The sequence below is a fragment of the Mya arenaria genome, chromosome 1 (assembly GCF_026914265.1).
Source record: "Mya arenaria isolate MELC-2E11 chromosome 1, ASM2691426v1".
Lineage (NCBI taxonomy): Eukaryota > Metazoa > Mollusca > Bivalvia > Myida > Myidae > Mya > Mya arenaria.
In genome coordinates, this window is record NC_069122.1 from 49066843 (window position 1) to 49090263 (window position 23421).

Sequence of the window (23421 nt, forward strand, 5' to 3'; positions counted from 1 at the left end):
TTCACTATATTACATCGTTTAAAGCTGCACTCTTAAAGATTGCCTCCGTTGTTTGACAACATTTTCGGTTTTTGTTTTGGAATTAGTCGATTGTTCGTATATGTCTCGAAACCAGTAATATAAGACTGCTGACAAATGATCGGATCCCTGTTAGCGTTTGAAAAATGATCGTTACTCACGCTTAATGAAAAAAATGCTTTTTTTCGGCAGTCAAGCAAACAATTGAGTTCTGTTCTATTGTGATTAATCTTATATGACTGAATTGAAGGTACTGGTTCCAGATTGAGTTGACATCTGAGAAGAAAGAAAAAAATCAAAATTGTCAATTTGTGAGAGTGCAGCTTAAAAACCGTCACGTCCCATGTCGTAAAGGAGAAGAGAATGCAACCATTTAAATGCCCAAAATTCTGATCACAACCAATCAATACTGGTCGTATCCTTAGACGTGCCTCAGGTATTCTATTCACCCTATTGGTCCGTTAAATATACAGGCAAATCAAAACACTTAGTTTTTAATCTTAATTTCAAGTTCAACCTTAGTTGCGTATTGAATACGGCCCCTTGCCAAAGTCAATGATTGGTACAACCGTCCAATTAGCGACCTATCTCTAACTGTCGTATGACGGAGATGACCGAGATGTTCCGATTGCGAGAAGCTTAGGGCTGGAATTCAATAGCTAACATAGGTAAACACTATGACCATACATCATTGACTTCATTCACTCAATTTTTCAGAATTGAATTACAAATAATCCCATTAGCTACATCGTTTTGAGATCCAATTATGAACAATTTTGAATACCAGCCCTGGTCCCGGATCAGTCGCAAAGTTGTTTAAAGCTAACTAAAGTATGATGCTTTTTAAAAGGTTTTGACGGTAAATATGTTTCGAGAAAGTTGTTACCTGGGAAATTTGCGAAAAGAATGTTAAAGTCGGACAAGAATGAGTCAAATTGTTTCATCTTAAAAACTGGAAACCCGGTAAAAACTACGAGAGCTACCATAATATATTTGATGCTTCAGTGCATGAAAGACAACTCAAATTGAAAATTCAGGAAGTTGACAGCAATTACGGTCCGATTCCGATCACTGTGTCGCATATGGACTTAGGTGAACATATATCAAGCAATGAGAAATTTAATATGCGCTCTGATTAATAATGTCTATTTCAGTATTCTATATCCTGACAGTGTTTTAACAAAATAATCATTAAAATAGTATCAAAAACGCATTTCAAGCTACAAGCCTACCCAAGTATTTGATTTTTAAGTGTGTTCTGGGGGATGCAACTAACACTGTAATTGAGTAAAGTATATTCATAAAGACTGAACGACAGCTTTTCATTTTGCGTATTATTAAGTTTTCTTAGTTTATTTTACAGGAAAGAGCTTTTACAGTTGCAGCTGATGTCAAAACGTTCAAAATGCTGTACAATGTATATTAAAAACGAGCGTGATAAATCCTTTCAGGTTTAATAAATGAAATCGCGAATTATCAAAGCTCCCCAAACAAGTGCAGGAAGGTGCTCGATAATTGTTATTGTCACATTTCATAATAATTTATCTATTCTGAGAGAGTCCACAATCTTAATATACATATATATAATTATACACAAAATATGTGTTCCACCATCGCCGACCTATGTTGGCTTCATCCATTGTAAATACTATACATTAATAATGGAACTAAAAGTAGAAGTAATCATTTTTGTTCTTCATCATTAAATCATAAACTGATATTACTGACAAAATAAATGTTATACAAAACTAAATAATTACCCAAAATGTTCTAATGACACGAATACATCCTGGTATAAAGATGTCAAATTTGGTAACACCAAAAATGCACACATTCTTCTTCTCAAAGCATTTACATGTACAAAATGTATATTGCATCAAAAATCGTGCACGAGAAATAAGTTCTGTGTATAATTGGTTTAAACAAGTTTCAAGTTTCAAGTTTCAACAATATTTACTGTATGTAGGTACATTACGCAAAGAAATAAAGACATATGTAAACATACATATAGAAGTTCTATCAATAACTATTTTACGTTTCCCCCTTGGTGAATTAACCCTGTCCATGAAACCAGTCATATTGGAGTGAATGTCAGCAAAGTCACAATAGGTAATCACAGGTATAAACATGTCTACATGCAAGTTGGATCTTGTGTTCGTATCCGTGCATGAGTTCACTTTAAAACTTAAACAAAACCAACTCCATAGAATCACAGAATGGTTTGTATTGACAGCCAGCTTACATCTTGCTTGGCTGCACAGAATCGAGCCAGGAAAATGCCTGAAACAAATGTAATTGAAACATAATGAAATATCAAGGTTAATCTAGAATTACATTTGGCTATGAGCAATATGTAAAGTGCCAACATATACTTATAAATTATACTTTTAGGTGTCGAAAAAACGTTTGTGTACTTATTTAATAGCTACAGTCTCAGTCATGGACATCATTATTGTGGAAAACAGTTCATTCTCAATCTTGCTGAGAAGATGTAAGATAAACTACTAAATTGGGAAATAAAGTCCCACACTTCATGTTTATCCTTGAATAGAAAAAATGAAAAGAGTAGCATGTATAAAGAGGATCATAAAATATAAAAGGATGACATTGATTGCACACTGTGGATCATAAAATATACAAGGATGACATTTATTGTATAATGTGGATCATAAAATATACAAGGATGACATTTATTGTACAATGTGGATCATAAAATATGCAAAGATGACATTTATTGTACAATGTGGATCATAAAATATGCAAGGATGATATTGATTGTATAATGTGGATCATAAAATATACAAGGATGACATTGATTGTACAATGTGGATCATAAAATATACAAGGATGACATTTATTGTATATTGTGGATCATAAAATATACAAGGATGACATTGATTGTATAATGTGGATCATAAAATATACAAGGATGACATTGATTGTACAATGTGGATCATAAAATATACAAGGATGACATTGATTGTACAATGTGGATCATAAAATATACAAGGATGACATTGATTGTACAATGTGGATCATAAAATATACAAGGATGACATTGATTGTATAATGTGGATCATAAAATATACAAGGATGACATTGATTGTACAATGTGAAATAAAAAGAGGACTTCACACATATAAGGGCAATGTTGTTTTTCACAAAATATAACTCAACACATTTCCATTATGATTCCAGTGTATGCAAATTCAAGGGGTATTTTGTAAGCAAAAGATGTTTGATTTTGCATGCAAGCACAACACTTGAGTGGAAAAAGTAAAAATGTTTTAAATGACTTTAAAATAAAGGCAGATACAACCCTTTCGCTTTCACCAGTCAGCACTGGAGAACCAGTGACATTCTTTACACACACATGCATAATTCAACAGTAACTAAACTGTTGCATACATATGAAAAATGACTTTGTTGTTGCATGACTTTGATGTTAGGTAACCTTGACGTTGCATGTCTTTGATGCGATGTGACTTTGATGTTGCATGACTTTGATGTTATGTGACTTTGATGTTGCATAACTTTGATGTTACGTGACTTTGATGTTGCATAACTTTGATGTTACGTGACTTTGATGTTGCATGACTTTGATGTTGCATGACTTTGATGTTGCATGACTTTGATGCTGCATGCCTTTGGCGTTACGTGACTTTGATGTTGCATGACTTTGATGTTGCATGACCTCGTTGTTGCATGACTTTGATGTTGCTTGACTTTGATGTTGCATGGCTTTGATGTTGCATGACTTTGATCTTTCGTGACTTTGATGTTATGTGACTTTGATGTTATGTGACTTTGACGTTGCATGACTTTGATGTTGTATGACTTTGATGTTGCATGACTTTGATGTTATGTGGCTTTGCTGTTACATGACATTGATGTTGCATGACATTGTTGTTGAATGACTTTGATGTTGCATGACTTTGATGTTGCATGCCTTTGTTGTTGCATGACTTTGTTGTTGCATGACTTTGTTGTTGCATGACTTTGATGTTACATGACTTTGACGCTGCATGCCTTTGTTGTTGCATGACTTTGACGCTGCATGCCTTTGTTGTTGCATGACTTTGATGTTGCATGACTTTGATGTTACATGACTTTGATGTTGCATGCCTTTGTTGTTGCATGACCTTTGATGTTGCATGACTTTGTTGTTGCATGACTTTGTTGTTGCATGACTTTGTTGTTGCATGACTTTGTTGTTGCATGACTTTGATGTTGCATGCCTTTGTTGTTGCATGGCTTAGATGTTGCATGACTTTGTTGTTGTGTGGATGAAAAAAGTGATGTGAAAAGTAAAAAGTTTTGCAGGGAAAATATTTCAGTAAAAACCACTCACCTGCTGCCTTCTATCAGCCATTGTGCTTATCATGATGTTAACCATGGAAGCTTGTTTCTTGTTGGCCATGGATTCTTTCAACGCTTTCTGAATTTCTTCCGGGGTGTTCACAAAGTAACCGTTGCCTCCAAATGCCTCTAGCACTTTTTCATACCGGGCATTGGGTGATAAAACTGTAGGCGGATGACTGTAAAAGGAAGGGAAGTAAATTATCAGTTTTATCAGGGGGTGTTCACAAAGTAACAGACACCTCCATGTAGCTCTTTACATAACTAGAGGCCAAATGGCAAAATTTTGAGCCCATTGGAAGACCCTTTCATGCAGGAATAATGCTCTTCCATGCAATTGCAATACAGAATAACTTTGAGGTTGAATAAAACATTGAACCTGCGACACTACGCCTCAGCATGGTGTACCTCCAGGGTAAGTATTTTGAAAAATTGAATTATGCATGGTAAAGAAACCAATCAGCAGTACTCATTTTGAAATTTAACTTTCTAAGTGACCTTAATCTTTGAGGTACAGACCTGGGTCTTGTGTGTGACATGCTGCCTCATCATGATGAACCTTCATGGCAAGTTGTTTTGAAAATCCTATAATGCATGTTAAAGATACAGCCCGGACAAGGATCATTTCAACCTTTGACCTCTAACCTTGACCTTTGACTTAGAGACACAGGTTTTGTGCACGACACACAATCTCATTACTGTGAACCTTCATGGTAAGTTAATTGAAAATTCTATATGCATGGCCAAGAATCTTGAAGATACAGCCCGGACAAATTCAATCTGGACACAAGCACAAGCACTCATGCACATCACATACATAGAACAGCCATTGTGACAAAAATGTCTTGCTCACCGCAGGATTGCTGGACAATAAAACAGTTGCAGAAAGCTATGAATGTTGCTCTCTGGACATTTTTATAGTTGCTTAAAATACCTATAATCTGTAACGCTACAATACATTGCCAAAACAGACATCAAGATATATAATTATTCATCTAATCTGTTGCATAGACAATTTAGGTTTACAAATTAAGTGTTTGAATGCACTGCGTAAATCAAAGCCCATAAAATAACTAAATACAACAGACATATTTTTTGGACACCTTATTTACATGTTGTATCTTGACATCTTCTTATGGTATCAGCTTTAAAAGAATACTCTATAATTACAATTATTTAATGCCCAAGCTAACATAATAAAAAAGTATCTAAACCCTCATGTGTTTTACCTCAGAAGCCTGTCAGTTTCTTCCAGACTGTTGAAGACCTCTTCACCAAAGCTCTTACTGATGCCGTTGTTGTTGATGATGATGAAAACGATTGGCAATCGGTACCTGAAAGTGACAATTTATTTTTGTTAATTCTCTTTTACCTTTGTTTTAATAACAACAAGCACAGTTCAGTCAATTGCTTTTGACATTTTATTTTTTGATACCGGGTACCATTACTTTGCCATTAGCAAACTAAGATTGATATAAAGGGCACTATAAATTAAGATTCTGTTAACTAACAGAACACAAGCCCAACAAATTCCACCCTGGCAAAATCCCTCCTCCTCAGAAAATAAAAAACTAGTTCACGCAAATGTAAAACCCATTCTAAACAATCAAACCTTACATTCAAAACAGCTAAGATAATGTCAGCTACCATGTCCATTAAGATTATGTCAGCTACCATGTCAGCTACCATGTCAGCTAAGATAATGTCAGCTACCATGTCAGCTAAGGTAATGTCAGCTACCATGTCAGCTAAGATAATGTTAGCTACCATACAAAATGCTGCCTACCTGCACACTGTTTCCACCTCAAATCCAGAGAACCCGAATGCGCTGTCTCCTTGGATACAAATCACCCGTTTGTTTGGAGCATAGTCCCTACAGTACACGGCAGCCGCGATGGCAAACCCCACTCCCACACCCATGGTACCGAATGTGCCAGCATCCAGCCTGCAAGAAAGAGTTATCGTTTTCTGTAAAACTTTAAAATAGAATACACCTAATTACAGATATTTGTGCCATTGTAATTTATTACTCCCTTTTGTTTCTCTCCCAAAGGAAGATGTTACCCATCTTCCATCGCCTACCAAACCGTTGAATACACAGCGTAGGCTGCAAACATTTCCTTGCAACAAGAATGATTCTGGGACCAATACGAGTTCCTATGACGATAGCATTACTCCCTATGTGATTCGGAAACGTAGGATCACCAACGTCGGATGAAACCAAATCTTGCATTAGTGACGGAACCAAGGGACTTTCCTGTTACACCTCAGCCTGCCCCCTCACAGATTGTCCAAGCTGTTATGCCCATCAGACTCGAAGCAAGTCGTGAAATCACAGCAGCGACTTCTGGCAAACCATCAGGGTCGATGCAGCCCCATACAGGGCAATTCGCTTGAGGAATCCACAGATCACTCTGTGCCTCCACCACAACCGGAAACTGCTGTATTATCACTGACGCACTAATGTAGCGATCTCCTAGTCCGGCACATCATAGGAGACCCCCTGATCGCTATGGAGAATGGGTTACGCAATGTTCTGTGCAGGATCATGTTTGTTATGTTTAACTTATATCAACTGGTTTTAATATTTTCTGCTTTGTTTTAGGTTGTAATGGATAAAATTATGATCTAATGATTATATTTTATTACTCACATTTGATTGATTTATTAAACATTTAGTTTTCTGAACTTTAATTGCTTTAAATTATGTTGAGAGTTAGTTCCTTTTTTTTAACTAAGATATATGCAAAAGCGTATATTAAACATACAATTTAGTATTTGTAAATTTTCTATTTTAACTAGGCATTTTGCATTGTTTTAATTTTCATACAGTGTAAGGGAGACAACTTGAATAATACTTCATCGGTTGGCTTGTGATGAACATGGAATTACCTTAATGTTGTTTATTATTATTATTGAGTAATTTGTTTCTTGAATTGCATTTAAAAAAAAAATCAAAAACAAACTTTCACTTATGGTGGGAAGATGTAACAGAGTGTTATATTCATCAACTTATGTTTATTTATTACCATTGTCCGCTTGCGTTCAGATTGCCAGTTCATCATTATAGAGCGAGTGTGATATTGGTCAGTGTGTACACGCATCATAGTGGTCAAGCAACTTTTAATTTGTTAACTATTATTAGAGTTCAATTTTGCATGAAACCACCTGTAACATTCCCACCATTCTATCTCCCGTGCATTCTTGTCCTGGCATTCGTTAGGTTTACATCTTAGAAACATCTCATCTTTATGCATATGCATTGTTACAAGACAATACTCTTTACACCGTTGGCTTTTTCTCCTTGTGATAGTAAGTAAAAGAATCAGACCCAGAAAACCTGTCATACATATTACCCCGGTTACATCTGGCATCATGTGCATTATGTTTCATTTACATATCTCCAATGGTTTAGGTATAGGTGTCAGCCTCTCACCCAATATGTTGTGGGCTGGATCCCTACCAGAGGTACTTTCTTTTTTATAGCCTAATGTGCTTTAGTCACAATTAATCTAAAATAAGGCCAAAATATTACCTGTGCCTGGGGAGTGAATTGGGTATACAGGTTCTACTGATGTCCATTGTGTTGGCTCCTTCACTGATGACTATAGCATCCCTCGGTATTATTTTGTTCACCTAGACAGTAATACAAAAAAAATACAAATTTGAAGAAGATGTTATTGTTATATTTTCATTGTTGATAAGTACTATTTAACATGTAAAGATATTAAGATACAAACCATGGAACAAGAGTGTCATGGAGCAACCGTTAATGCTCGCCTGTTTTTGTTATTTTTTTACGAAATGGTGTTTTACTCGTCTATTATTTAAATCAGACTTATGGGTTTTGCAGTTTCGAATGAACATATTGAACAGATGAAGAACTATGACTAAGATTAAAGTTCTAAACAACAATAATGCTGCAGGTAACGACATTAAGGATATCACATAACCTTGTCTCTTTTTCTTTAAGAAACAGTTAAGTACAACATGGCTTCTAAGCATGGAAAATTAAAAAAAAATGGTTTGCAAGCAGAAACAATTTCTCTTATTTTAGGCGTTACCAGTGCCCACGTTAATTCAGCAATTTATAAGACTAACCTCATCAAATGCAGCATAGTAGTTGAGCGGCACAGTTTTGTCCTCGGAGTTGTTCTGCACACTGATCCTATTCTTCTCAAGTTTCTCGTTCAGAGTTTTCCACCAATTAGAGCTTGAACTGAACACAAATTTCGGGGAGCGCTTAGATAATTCCTCGTTAAACTGGAAAGAGATCGTTGTTTCGTTAGTGAAATAATCATAAAATGTGAAAGATCAGAAGACTAAACCGTTCAAAAAAGCCATTCTTGTGCTAGCATTGTATGGAAATGAAGAGTTTTCTGTGGTAGTCTATATAAACAAAGCCTAAGAGGCTCCTGTTTCTTGCCCATATCTTACACATCTTATGAGATGATGGCAATTAATGTTTTGGTTTTTGCACATTGACAACAATGATTTTAAAGACGGCAACATCATGGTTATTGAAATCCTTTACATTTTTTAAGAAAAAGATCACCTGAAGCATGATATTCTTACCTGTCCAAGAACGGATTTCAGATCGCCGACTAGACCCACTGCGGGGGGAACATTGTTTCCTATCTCTTCTGGGCAAATGTCAATCTGAAACAGTAATTAAAATTAAAAGATGTTGTAGTACCTGAATAGGGTCTAAGGAATCAAAAGCATACAATAATGTATATGATACTACAAGTAAATTAGAATTTTGCAAACCAGATGTGTCTCCTGTTGGGAGTGCCCATCTAACAAAAATCACCATGACCTTCACCTTTGACCTGGTGACCCCAAAGTTTAAAAAGTTCATATGCTGACCATGACCAATGGGATTACCAACTTTGATAACACTGCATTTAGTCTTACAAAAGTTATTGGTCGGATATGAAAGTGTGACGCTGACACGGACACCTCAAAAGTCATTGGACAAAATTTTCCCTATATGTTTGCTTTGTTTTGCAGGCAACACAAAAACGTTTTTGTTCATATGTTTATAAGATGCTTTATAAAATTTATAAAAAGGATATACTAAGTTATGCATATGTACACATATGCTAATTATGTTAACTGTTGATCAAACATCTTTACTGTTATAGTAATAAGTATAAATAAAATGCACTCGGAAGTTGTACAAGTGTGGCAAATTGTCACAAGGTATGCTCTTAAAATCATGTCTGTGTATTACTAAGCTTGTGTAATTTAAGCAATTCAAGGGAGATCACTCTGAAGTGACTGGGGCGCCTGTTTGATGAAAGGTTATCAAACATGGTCAAGATATTCTGCCCAAACATATAATGTCTTCGTTTAAAGGGTGATTGGACAAAAGCTTTTCAAGTTTGAGCTTAACAACTAAGTGGACGCTGCCCAGCCTTACACCGCAGATGAATCCATAATCTGTCTAATGAGGAGCGAATGAAAAGAAAAAATCCACTAAAAGGCCTTCCAGGGACATGGCATGTATGTATTATTAGTGTGAATATTTCTATCATACATGTATTTTTTTTAACATTATGGTCAAAGGTAATGATATAACATCATGTTGCAGATATTGAAAAGCTGACAAGCTAATATGTCATTAATAAAATCTTGAACTCTGTTGAAGGAAAGTAGACTAAGTTTAATAAGAATTATTTTACTGATATACCTGTATGATCTTGACATCTGGTCTAAACCTAGGGGGAGCCCCAAAATGCAGGATCCAGTTGAGCCTGGCCCCTAGAAGTAACACCACATCTGCATCCTGTAGAGCCCTGCACAAAATGAAGAATATTGTGCTTATTTGTTAGGAATTAATACACCAATATTATCCTGAAATACTGCCTTTATAGTTCCTTGTTTATGTTTTATTTTCAAGCCGAAGACATCTTAAAGCTGCACTCTCACAGATTTACTGCTTTTAAATAACTTTTTTATTTTTTGTCTTGGAAAGAGCAAATTTTGCCTAAATATCTGCAAACCAATGATAAAAGATTGATGACAAAAGATCAGAGCGCAGATTTGCATATTTCCGTTCGAAAAGTTAATATTTTATGGCTTAAACCGTTACTAACGGTTTATGAAAAATGCATAAAACATGAATTTTTGAACTTAAATATAAAAATCTGCGATCTAATTTTTTGTCAGCAATCTTATATATCTGGTTTGCATGGATTTTCGCAAAAATTGGCTCGTTCCAAGACAAAATGAGCAGCTGTAAGATAAATGTAAGTATTGTATTTGATAGAAAGTCTACAGCATATCATAAATGTTCAATGTGATATTTTCATTAATTTTATTTTTACCATTTATGGCCCTACCTTTTATAAATCTTAGTTAATACTATTTTCTTTAAGCTTTATTGTGAGGCAGGCTGATACCTTATAGAACTATGATCAAGACCGTTTTCAGGGTAGAAACCAGTATTCAGGTATACATTTTGAAAGACCAAAGAGAACATACACCTTGTTGCTGAATGGAACCAACAACCTCTAGGAAGAGTGGCTTGCACCTATACCACTTAATCAATCTGACCTGGCCTTGTACTTTCAAATTTTACACAGAAAGCCAAACATTAAAACAAGCAGCTTATTGTTCATAACAGTGCCAGCAGTGTTTAACATTTTATTGTTTATTTTCATTTCTGACACTTAGCCACTAACAATTTGAGACTCAGACTCCCAAAAGCAAAATATTCAATGTAAGATAAAATATTAAATTGATAGTTTATTTTGGCAAAATGTGTATAAACAACAGTTTACTATGTAACATATTATCCTTAAAAATGTTTTCAGTGTTTTCTTCCATCACTACTCTTCTCATAGCAAATTTACCATGTTAATTGTAATTAATGTAATGTAATTAAGTAATGTAATTATTGTATTGTAATATAATGTAATTAAGATAAACAGTTTTGAGTTTTGTATTTCAGACTTAATTCAAGATGTAAGTGAAAATGTGCCCTGGGTTGGTATTCATAAAACATATCAAGTCATTTCTTAACTTAAGTCAAATATTATTCCTAAACTTTTCATAGTCAAATTCAAAAAAGATCAGATCGCAGATTTGCATATTTCAATTCTAAAATTAATGTTTTATGGGTAAAAGCATTACTAATGGTTAAAGAAAAATGCATAAAACATTAATTTTTGAACTTAAATATAAAAATCTGCGATTTTATTTTTTGTCAGCAGTCTTATATGACTGGTTTACATGCATAATTGGCTCGTTCCAAGACAAAAAAATAGAAAAAAGTTGTAAAAAACATTCAATCTGTGAATGTGCAGCTTTAAGATGTTCTATGAATACTGACCAAGAACTGACTGTTAATATATCTTAATATATATACACATGTTAAATGGAAAACAACCTTCAGCTACACAATGATGAATAAATCAGGGGCGTACCTCTAGTATTCTGAACTGTATAAATGTGCACACGAGCAGGCTATCAACATGCGCAGGTTTTTCATAAGTTTGTTCTCAATATGTTATATTTATTCAGGTTTGTAGTTGCGTCCCTTCCCTTAGGAAATTTTAAAGAATCCAGCCAAGGAAGAACTATTTACAAGCACTCCCAACATTCAGCTCAATTTTTTTGAAATAGCAATAAAACATGTATGTAGAAGATTAGTTCTCTTATTCATTTTGAGTTTTATTCAATATGCCTTGCTTAGTTGTTCAGATATACACGCCCTCCATCTTTGTTTTGTCAACCTATCTCAGGATTTAAGTACTTGCTGGTTTGGGATTTCCAAATTGAGGTACCCACAATTGATTTGTACATGTGTGCACACTTGAGCATGCCTAGGTTAGCCCCTTTTAACATGCATCAATGATCTATTCATCAAAAATATAATAATTCCGATATAATATTTGTCAGTCTGACAGTGTACTGAAATTTGATAGACATTTAGCGTACAAAAGCATATAAAAGTTTACAAATTAATTGTAGAAGCAATCCTCCAGAAAACAGTTTTTTGAAGCTTGCCCACGTTTTAGTGGGCAAGACTCAGATAAAGGAACTTCTTATTTTGTATATCATCAACAACATATTGAGGGGTGAAATCGAAAAAGGCTCTATCTTTTTTTATTTAATGTCATTTAAAACATTTCGCAATCACCCCTATATATATACTTTACAGATATTTTCATATGTAGCAGATATTTTTTCATTTCTGAAAACTGAAACAGATTTTAAGGTTGAATTCTTAAGCTTTAATTGACTGTTGATGCGTGTTGGGTGTTAGTCCAAGTACATGAACAAAAAGACTCCATTAAAACCAATTAAATTGAAATAAAATGTGAGAGTCTAAACATTTGTGCTAATATTTAGTCAACTAACAACCGACATAATAACCTTCAACTTGCCAGTTTTACATTATAACCCACATAAAAGTTAACATGTAAACGTTCTTTGAGATAAGCAAAAGTTAAAAACAAGGATTATTTACTATAGAGGTTAAATTCTAGGCACCAAGAAAAACTCTTATAAAAGTCCATGTCAATATTAGGGATTTCATATAAAGCCATAACATATTATTTTTATCTTAATGTCAAATATTAGAATGTGGTCTTCAAGTCCTACAATTGTGACACAAATGATAGACACAGTCTATGTTATAAAGTAGGACTTGCTCTAATATTTACATGCTGTGGTTTAAAATTCAATAGGGTAAAATGTAGAACTTTTCACAAAATTTTAGCACATGTAGATATGATTATGCAAACAATAGAATAAAAAAGCTAAACTTCAAGCAGTAAAGCAATCCTCAAAAACTATAAGTCAACAGTGACACAAGTCAGACTTATGTGAGTGTAAGGAGGTTGAAAGTAGGTTATATATTTCCACGACTAAATGAAACCACTATTCAATAAAAGAAAAACATGATACAATTTCCTTAATTGGTGCTAATTTATGCATGTATCTTCACCCTAATCCAAAAATATAACAGCTCATTCTAATAGAAGCAGATACTGCTTTATTGCATTAAGGTGTCTGTACGTTGATCCATTTGTGTAGCCATTTAAATAGAAAAGAAGAAAGATGGCCATTGCACTTCACATCTTCCCATTAACACATATAAATATAAGGCCTAAAAAATACATTTAGTTCAGGTTACCTGACTCTACCTACGAAAAAGGCACTGACCCTACCGGTTTTATAGTCAGCTAGTAAAAAAGCGCGTTTAAAGAAGTAGTTTTAAGCCTTTAAAGCTTTATACAGACAATTACCTTATCACCATTCTCCATTGATGACAATTACGTTCTTATATAAAGCCTAATAAAAAATCCTACCAATCCTACCTTTTTTTGAAAGGATGTAACCCTAACTAAACTATTTTTTTTTTTTGCCTAAGACCCGACTCACTTTGACCTGGCCGGAGCCACACACAATGGATGTTCATCTGGCAGGGTTCCTTTTCCCATTGGTGTAGGAAGAAAAGGGAGCTTACACCCTTCAACAAGGGTCTTTAACTCTGCTTCACATTGTCCATACGCAGCTCCTGGGATAAGGGAAAATATGAGTTTCGAGTTAACATTATGTAACATGTACAATAATTATTTGACTGTGACAGTTTTCTTTCGCTCATTTGTGTTGCTGGATAAGGGATTAACAACCTACAGACAAACTGGTTACAAAATGTATGTTTTGTTTATCATAATATTTCATTTCTGAGGATTATTTTTTACAATTCCTTTTGGGGTATTATCTTTATTATTAGCCCTGAGGACTGTCCTAAAAGTTAAAGGTTATTCTTCTCGAAGGTCTAATACTCGTAATTTATTACAAATTGGTAAGGTTTGGAATTTAGAACCACTTAAGAAATAATAGTTTCCAAATGATAAAATAATGACATTGCAAATTTGAAAAAGAGCATCACTGAGCTAATGCCAACACTCGTATGTTTATTTTGAGTTGAGGAAGAGGAATAACTCGAATGGTTAAAACCAGAGCTATAGGCCTTGTTTTATGTGTGTGTTTCATCTCTGGCAACATGTTTACCAAGTTTCATATGAATTCCGTGAACTGCTTTTGAGTTATGGCCAATGTTGAAGTTTTGCCTATTGACGGCAAGAACCAAACAAAGCCTTCGACAATACCTCAACTTTTTTTTAAAAACAGGCCAGCCCGAATGACCTCACAATATTAAAATAAATCTACAGTATTTACCTTTCCCTACAATGACAAGAGGACTTTTTGCAGTTGACAACAAATCTATTGCTCTCTTCACATCAGCGCCTGCAGCACACATCCTCGGTGGTGGTGGACATTGTGGGACATAACGTACAGTCTTCTCTGGCACTTGAGCCATAACCATGTTCCCAGGAATGTCAATGTATACTGGCCCTGGTCTACCATATATGCTGTTTCTGTAAGCCTGAAAATGCAGTAAACACCTGAATCATACTTTAGTGGAAATGACAATATACAAGGCTTGCTCTGTTGGCCTGAAACTGCAGGAAACACCAGGATAATACCTAAGTGAAAATGATAATATACAAGGCTTGCCCTGTTGGCCTGAAAATGAACACTACATGAAGTTATTTATGTACAGAGGTGTTTCATAAACAACTTACAAGCCTAAGAACATAGCAGCAATTCCATATAATGCATCACAGGGCCTTTAGGGAATATATATTAAAGCGTTTAGGAAGGGTGCTAATGGGGCTTCTTGTGGCCCTTTAGTACCTAATAAACAAGAGCTGTCGTAAGACAGCGGGCTCGACTTTGCCGCTTTGACTTAGAAGTGAATACAATAGCAATGTAATATTACCAAGTTTGGTCTATTTATGTCAAACCTAACTAAAATTATTCAATACATAAGGTGACTTTGATGCTGCCCTCCCACCACCCGAAAAATGATGCAAGTCATTCAAATAACTTGATTTCCCATTATGAAAATGTGGTAAATATGCCTTTCAAAAGAAATTAAAATAAAATTTAAAAAAAAAAAAAATCAAAAAAAATCAAGGGTCATATAGTATAGCCCTCCTTGTTTTCCCTTGGTAAAAAACTGGTTAAGAATGTAAAAATGTGCCTGTCAAAAGAAATTTAAAAATAAAAAATATAAAAAATTCAAGGGACATAATTTGTATTTAGGGTTAAAATGGAGTTATGTTTCTTGTTGTAAGATGGTCGTAAATAATTTTAAATTTTATTAAGTGCATTGACCTCATTGGGTGATGGTCCTGAACAATTGTGTGAAGTATTAAGTCAATTGAATGAAGGGTATAGAAGTTATTAATAAATATCCGAACCTGCCCAAAAACTTTAACCTAAGTTTCATAGTCAATCATGGGCCATAATTTGTATAAATATGGAGTTATCTAACCTCATTATGTGATGGCTCTGAGCAACTGTGAGAAGTATTAAGTCAATTGAATGAATGGTATTGGAGTTTTAAGTGAAAATTCCAACTTGCCCTAAAACTTTAACAGGACAACGATGCCGACGCTGGGGCGAGTAGTATAGCCCACCTATTCTTTGAATAGTCGAGCTAAAAATGTACAGAAAAATGTTTCTCTAAAGAAATAATGAAACATTTGCTATATATAAAGTGAAAATATTTTTTCTCCGGGAAATAAGCTTACAGTATTGTGTCCAACCAGGACACATACATAATTCCCAGAAAAATACTCAAAATATCTCTTCTTCAAAGTTGTTCAAGGAGCATAAGTCAAGAGCATTGTAACCAGTGTAATAGGTTTTGCATGCATGTTGATCCTGACAGATGACAACAATGCCGACATAATGGCGAAGATTAAAACTCATTATTAGTTACTCTACTACAAAATCTGCTAACAAGATTTTAAAAACAAAGAAAATAAGATTATTCAAATAAAATATTTTACCTTTTCAACATAAAATGGAATTCTGGCAATACTGGACGGTTGGCATGAAAACTTGCTGTATAGTCGCGAACACTCCACCTGAGGGTACTCTTGGAATGCACCCATCTTGTCCTGTTCCCTCTCAGAGGACCCACCTATCACTATCATCGGCCTAATGTAATAAGGCTTTATCTAAATATGTGTGCATTGTTTAACCAGCATGTACATAAACGTTTACTCTAACTCTCCTTTGACAGCTACTCCAAATTCATTGTAAAAAGGAAAACAGCAGCACAGCAAGGAGATGTCATTTGTTTTCCCCAGTCAGTCAAAGGACACATCTCTTCAATTTATAAAGTATGGCTATGAGTTCGTTCTAAATTTTATGCAAAATGTAAATATCTTTATGTTTTTGAGTTATGGTCAAGGTTTAAGTTTTTACATGCCAAAAACATCAAAGCTATAACCTATGACAATATCTTAATTTATTTTTTTACTGCTTGCTAAATGTTGATTAATAATTATATTCATATTTTATTCAACATTTACTTAAATGCACAGGTCTGCTTAATGGTTATGTGTAGTATAATTAACACAACAGTGTAATAAAAGTGAGAATATCTCCTGGTTATACCAGCAGTTTTCCATGGCGTTGGACATTCCAGCAAATGCATGAACAAGGCCTGGTCCTGACACAACTAGGCATCCTGCGGGTCTGAAGTGTACATCACAGTTTATTACATACCAATCATAAATTCACACGCAATACATATTGCAAAATACGGTAGACTGTATTCCACTCCAGTGCAATACGGCTGTATTCCACTCTTGTGAGGTCACGTCATAACAAGTATCGTTGCACTATGTTAAGATGACGTCATAAAACAAAATAGTGTGTCATTAAAATGACATTTATAATGAAAACATGTGGCTTTTAACTGATCTAACCAGTAACGTATATAATAGAAGGGTTATTAGTACTGCGTTTTGATCCGGTTTTACTGGTAGTACGGGATTGTGGCTTTCGCCTCGTGAAATCTGAATCTGCAAAAACCTACTCAAGTCAAATACAACCTCCCATACTACCAGTAAAACCAGTAATAATAACCCTATTTTATTACACACTAGGTTAATGTTAGTTCATACAAACATTTTAAGCTTAATTGTGAAGACAGCTTAAATCTGACATAAATCATCCTCAGGTCGATTTTCTGTTATAAGTAGAACAAATATACTTCTACACCACTCCCTCTTTATCTATTCCTTACAACATGTTTTCAAGAGGGACTTTTTTGCATTTCATAGTTAACTATTGTAAGGAATTGAGTTGAAAGTTTGATGTTTATAATATAATGCAGCCTTACATACTTACTTGCATGCTAATATTCTTACTTACAGGCTAACATTCCTATGCACAGGCTTACAACCCTACTCATAAGCTAACATACTTACTTGTATGCTAACATTTTTCCTGCAGGCTAACATTCTAACCTGCAGGCTTACACACATACTTGTATGCTAACATATTACAAACTTGTAGGCTAATATACCTACTTACAGGGTAACATATTTACTTGCGGGCTAACATACTTACTTGCGGACTAACATACTTACTTGTGGACTAACATACTTACTTGTGGGCTAACATACTTACTTGCGGGCTAACATACTTACTTGCGGGCTAACATACTTACTTGCAGGCTAACATACTTACTTGCGGACTAACATACTTACTTGCGGGCTAACATACTTACTTGCGGGCTAACATACTTACTTGCGGACTAACATACTTACTTGCGGGCTAACATACTTACTTGCGGGCTAACATACTTACTTGTGGACTAACATACTTACTTGTGGACTAACATACTTACTTGCAGGCTAACATACTTACTTGCGGGCTAACATACTTACTTGTGGACTAACATACTTACTTGCGGGCTAACATACTTACTTGCGGGCTAACATACTTACTTGCGGGCTAACGTACTTACTTGCAGGCTAACATACTTACTTGCGGGCTAACATACATACTTGCAGGCTAACATACATACTTGCAGGCTAACATACTTACTTGCAGGCTAACATACTTACTTGCAGGCTAACATACATACTTGCAGGCTAACATACTTACTTGCAGGCTAACATACATACTTGCAGGCTAACATACTTACTTGTGGACTAACATACTTACTTGCGGGCTAACATACATACTTGCAGGCTAACATACATACTTGCAGGCTAACATACATACTTGCAGGCTAACATACATACTTGCAGGCTAACATACTTACTTGTGGACTAACATACTTACTTGCGGGCTAACATACATACTTGCAGGCTAACATACTTACTTGCAGGCTAACATACTTACTTGCAGGCTAACATACTTACTTGCAGGCTAACATACTTACTTGCGGACTAACATACTTACTTGTGGACTAACATACTTACTTGCAGGCTAACATACTTACTTGTGGACTAACATACTTACTTGCAGGCTAACATACTTACTTGCCAGTCATATAGCCAATGGCTGAGGCAGCATAAGAAGCCTGAATAAAAATATCAAATTTATAGAGATAAACTTAATAATACTTTTTGTTATTTCAATTCAGATTCAGAAAAAATAAAAGTATAATCTGTAATCAAGATAGATACCATGAAAGTTATAGCTGAATGATACACATAAGTGTATTGTCATTGTAAAACATTACTGCAATACATACAATTTTTAGGTGTCATGATGATGTGTGCTATTTTTTTTATACTTTTTTCTTAAATGATTTGGTATCTAACCTATGGCGATTGCCTAAGTTTTTTTCAGACCACTAAAAACCAACAATGATGATGACAACATAGCATTATTCTTGAAACAGAAAAACTATAATTGTTGAAGAAAAACTTACAGCTTGTTCATTCCTCATTCCAATATACTTGATGCCTTCTTTTTGCATGGCCATAGCAAGCTCAATGACCGGGATTCCAACGATTCCAAACACATACTCAACACCCTGAAAACATAGTATCATACAGGCAAAAACATTTGTACAAGAGAAGATATCTATGAAAACATACATTTAATGCTATTTTCAGACTTTTCAAATGAATTTACATGTACATAAGACGCATCTGTGGAAAGCAAACTTGACACTTTACCAGTGTTATAGTGGATTATTTTCTATATTGAATTGATTTGACCTAAAATGATTGAGGAATTTCAGGTATTTAATTAAAACATGTACAAAGAAAAACATTCAGTTTGAAAGGATCCTGTTTTCCCTTTACAGCCAACATTCCAGCCAATTATTTAAAAAAAAAAAAAAAAGTTTATTATATGATGGCATACTGGGTGAGTACCTAAATCAGAACAGTACCTAAATATGGAACACCTGTTATAAAAGTGTTTTTCCTATCTGATCGGTTTATTTATGATTTTAATCGATGAAGATGCTTGCCTTAGATACAAGTTCCAAAGAACACAATTCTCCAGTAAGTATTTCAAATGCTGCTATCATTTAAAAAAAAATTCATGTTCAAATGTTAATACATGGCAGTCTGGGGAATAACGTTCATGCATACCACTATCACAGCATACTGGTACAGTCTGTATTTTTTTTACTTAAATCATCAAATTTTACTGACAATAATGACAAGAAAAAACAAGCTGTAAATGAAATTATTATTAACTTACAAAAACAAAACATGTAGCAATAATTTTAAAAGGATATATACAAATAATGAATTAAAACTGTTCCATATTTAGGTACAATGTACTCCGACAAAAATGGCAGTCCTCGACTGTGCGGTTAATAGCGTACTTTTCATGCAGATTGGTAGTGTCTTCAAAAATACCATGTATATCAACCAATTGGTCTTGAATCCTAGTATGCTGAAGGCAAATTTTGTAGTTGTGGTGTAAGACTTACTAAAATTATTTTTAAAAAAGTGCAGAAAGCAGTCTTCCCGAAATTGTAAAATTTCTGCCTGTCCACTTTAGAAGTTTTTGCCTGTCCGAAAAAATATTTGCCTGTCCGAACAAATATGTTACAGTATAGTATACATAAAGAGTAAAAAAATGATTGTCAACTGTTTTTAATGCTTTCCTGATTTAGTTCACAAAAAAAACAACATATAAACTTTACATTGACATGTCGTTTAGTAAATAAAAACACACTTGGTGTCGCAAAAAAATATTTAAACACCGCCGCCATTAGGGTGCTTTCTGGTTTTTCAGTTGTCCGGTAATTCCACCAACCGCCGCCATTTTGACTGCAGACGAAGTATATTGAGTGCTGACGATTTTGATTGTATTTTGTTGCAAACCAAGAACCAATCAAAACTGTTGTAATAAAATGCCTTTACTGACGAATCGTATTTACTCGTTTATCCCCGGGAATCAAGATCATGATCGCATATCGGAAATCCGAAATGGCCGACTTTTGGCGATGTTATGTGACGTCAATATCAGTATGGGATCGACTAACTACTGCAAAGGCAAATAATCAAATACCTTTTCGCTATTTAGTCGTCTCAAAATATGTCAGTCATCCGGACCGTTATTTTCAGAAGATCTGCCGGACCTGTACAAAATTTGCCGGACATGTCCGGCAGACAGGCACATTTCGGGAAGACTGAGAAAGTGTTCTGATACTCACCAAGTATATTTATGTTTGTGCTCCATAAATTTAAGAAGAAAAAGAACACAACCAAATATATTTGATTGATCAGCTCGAATTTAAACCCAGTAAAACAATTCCTGCAGTATTTATACGTCCCTGAGTAAACCAAGAATGTAAGATATTCACGGATAAAAAAATTACTTTACAAAATGTAGTGTAGTTGCAAGACAAAGTTATCTGGTATTATGACAAAATATGTTCAAGTCATTTAAAAATGAAAGAAAATCATTATAAATGCAAACATATCAGTTAAATTCAATCATAAAGATGTGACATTTACACAATTCAAGCAGTTTGTTTCTACAGATGTGCAATTTTCTGACCATTTAAAAAACACCTTCAAACTTACACTTACATTGCATCCAATGGACCACAAATAGGAACTTTAATTGAATATTTACTCTGAAATTCGTATAAGTACCCAACAAATTACCACTTCCAGACAACTCGTGAGTTTCAGTTTCTAATTCATCAAAAACGGTGACAATATTACTCGTCCTAAATCATAACCCCAATCTTTTCTGAAAACAAAGTTGAACAATCTAATATATAGAAGAATGCAACCACTTTTAATTACCTAAAATACAATAAAACGATATATTCTTGTGTCGATTTTCTTTTGAAGATGAAGTGACATTGGCTCTTACCTGATTTTTCAAAGATTTTGCGAAAACATCGCATCCCTCAACTACTTCGTCTGCCATTTTTTAGTCATGTGATCAAACTAACATCTCGATGGCCCAAGCGCTTTATTTATACTAATTTGGTCAAGTAGCAAAAACTATTCAATCGTTACAGGAAGCTCGGATGTTCTCCCTTTGCAGTGAGTAAAATATTATATTGTTATACATGCACAACAACCATTATCTAAAATAAGGTCCTTTAATTCAGCGGCAGTCTAAGGACCCGGGATCCATTCCGGGACCCATATAGTGAACTATGCCTTGCGGGGTTAGTCTTAGAACAGTGCTCACTCGTGACCTAGATATTGGTGACTGTCAATTTCGATCCCGGGTTAGGACTAATAACATGTTTGCATGGAACATCACCACCTGGACTTCGGGAAACGTGTTGAAGGAAAAAAACATCCATACTGTGACACATTCCAAATATGTTTTAAAGCACATAGAAAACAAAAATGGTACGATGATTAAAACAAACATTTCTCCTTTGCTCACCTGTCCAGACTCGAGCGTCTTGCAGGCAAAGCTTGAAGCAATAGTTGTAAGTGCGTCCAGGTATAGACTATCAGAGTAAAAAATGCCCAACATTTCCACAGCATATCTGGAATAAATAAATAATGCAATTTGACAACCTGATGCCCATTACGACACTGAAAAAGTTTTAACAACCACATCATTCAACTGCTGAGAATTATCGACAATAACAATGATATTGGCTTGCGTGCATGCACTGTTCGTGTAGGCTGTAAGGGTGACGTCAACGAGAGTGTGACTTCCAATATGACTGACTGACATGTAGCATTACTTTTTCTTTGTTGAATTGTTAACCTATATATGTCCATACTGACGATTTAATGAATTGTTGAAACAAATGCTCTGCTTCGCGAAACCAGGTTAAAGGGCAAGTTCGTGTTTTTGTATTTTCAACACACATCTTGATCAGGAATGGTTAAGAAACCTGTCATTATCTCGATTACGAAGGTGTAACCCCTTCCCCCCAGCGTACGAGTATTCCTACATTATCCACCCGAATACTGCGTTACAGCATGTATGAAACTATTTGCGAGTCTGAAAATATGACACTGCCACTAAATACCGCGTATAAAAAGGCCGTGTGGTGGAGGCTTGACGCGTCGGGGTGGAAGCCTCAATGACACTAACTCTTCATGTTTTCGTGTTTTACATTACTGTTTCAGATATGTAAACAATTAGACAAGATTGAAAAATCAATTAGGCGCCTTGCTTTCTATAAAAAATAAACCATTATTTTATTACATGTATTTCAAAACATTAAATCAGTGCTAAGTTACACACCGAACTCATGTTTTGACAGGACGTCAGAAGAGAATCCAACCGTAGTATTCCTTATAAGTCACTAAAACCATCCATAAATCACTGAAAGACATACAACAAAATCTCTTTACTTACTGCAATTTTACAGGGGGGGGGGGGGGGTACACGTATTCGGAATCTGCAAGGGTTTAAGTGAAGTTTTGGAGCTTGTTATGCAAGATGGCGGCGAAAACATGAAGAAATAGGATTTTCGGAACCTGTTTTCGCCTGGTAAGTAGTATAAAGTATATATTTCAAAAATACCATGACGCGCATTCGGCTCTACTATTACCATGCCTCACTCGGCTTTTTATTTCATGCTTCTAGGTTACGGAATAAAAAAGTTATTGAAGGAAATCCTTCGTAAACAATCCTGTTACCCATCATTTTTAATGTTACTATTTTAAAGCACATTCAGACCCAAACAAACTCACGCATAGCTCTTATTAAGCCTCCACGGTGCTATAATGCTCACATTTTAGCAAC

At 34.9% G+C, this 23421-nt stretch overlaps 1 protein-coding gene across 2 annotated transcripts; it reads right to left on the reverse strand.

Moving 5' to 3' along the window:
- Nucleotides 1-1458: 1458 nt before the first annotated feature.
- Nucleotides 1459-21655, reverse strand: LOC128244020 (2-hydroxyacyl-CoA lyase 1-like). Of its 2 annotated transcripts, none has more exons than XM_052962070.1 (15): nt 21568-21655; nt 19148-19252; nt 18753-18793; nt 16873-16953; nt 16260-16410; nt 14578-14785; nt 13774-13909; nt 10073-10178; nt 8953-9036; nt 8479-8640; nt 7913-8013; nt 6164-6322; nt 5607-5711; nt 4370-4556; nt 1459-2298 (listed from the first exon to the last, which is right to left on the reverse strand). In XM_052962070.1, the coding sequence occupies exons 1-15, from the start codon at nt 21622-21624 to the stop codon at nt 2257-2259; spliced, it is 1725 nt and encodes a 574-aa protein (XP_052818030.1). In that variant the 5' UTR covers nt 21625-21655; the 3' UTR covers nt 1459-2256. The 2 variants fall into 2 exon arrangements, with proteins under 2 accessions (XP_052818030.1, XP_052818097.1); XM_052962137.1 differs by lacking the exon at nt 21568-21655 and adding an exon at nt 21270-21363.
- Nucleotides 21656-23421: the final 1766 nt, after the last annotated feature.

What these genes read in the sequence shown, in the direction of transcription:
- LOC128244020 (XM_052962070.1), bottom strand. Translation starts at nt 21,624, where the DNA reads ATGGCAGACGAAGTAGTTGAGGGATGCGATGTTTTCGCAAAATCTTTG. An exon ending in ATTGGCTATATGACTGGCAA is followed by an intron (nt 16,954 to 18,752) that starts GTAAGTATGTTA and finishes TGTACACTTCAG; the next exon opens with ACCCGCAGGATGCCTAGTTG. An exon ending in TCTTGTCATTGTAGGGAAAG is followed by an intron (nt 13,910 to 14,577) that starts GTAAATACTGTA and finishes CCCTTATCCCAG; the next exon opens with GAGCTGCGTATGGACAATGT.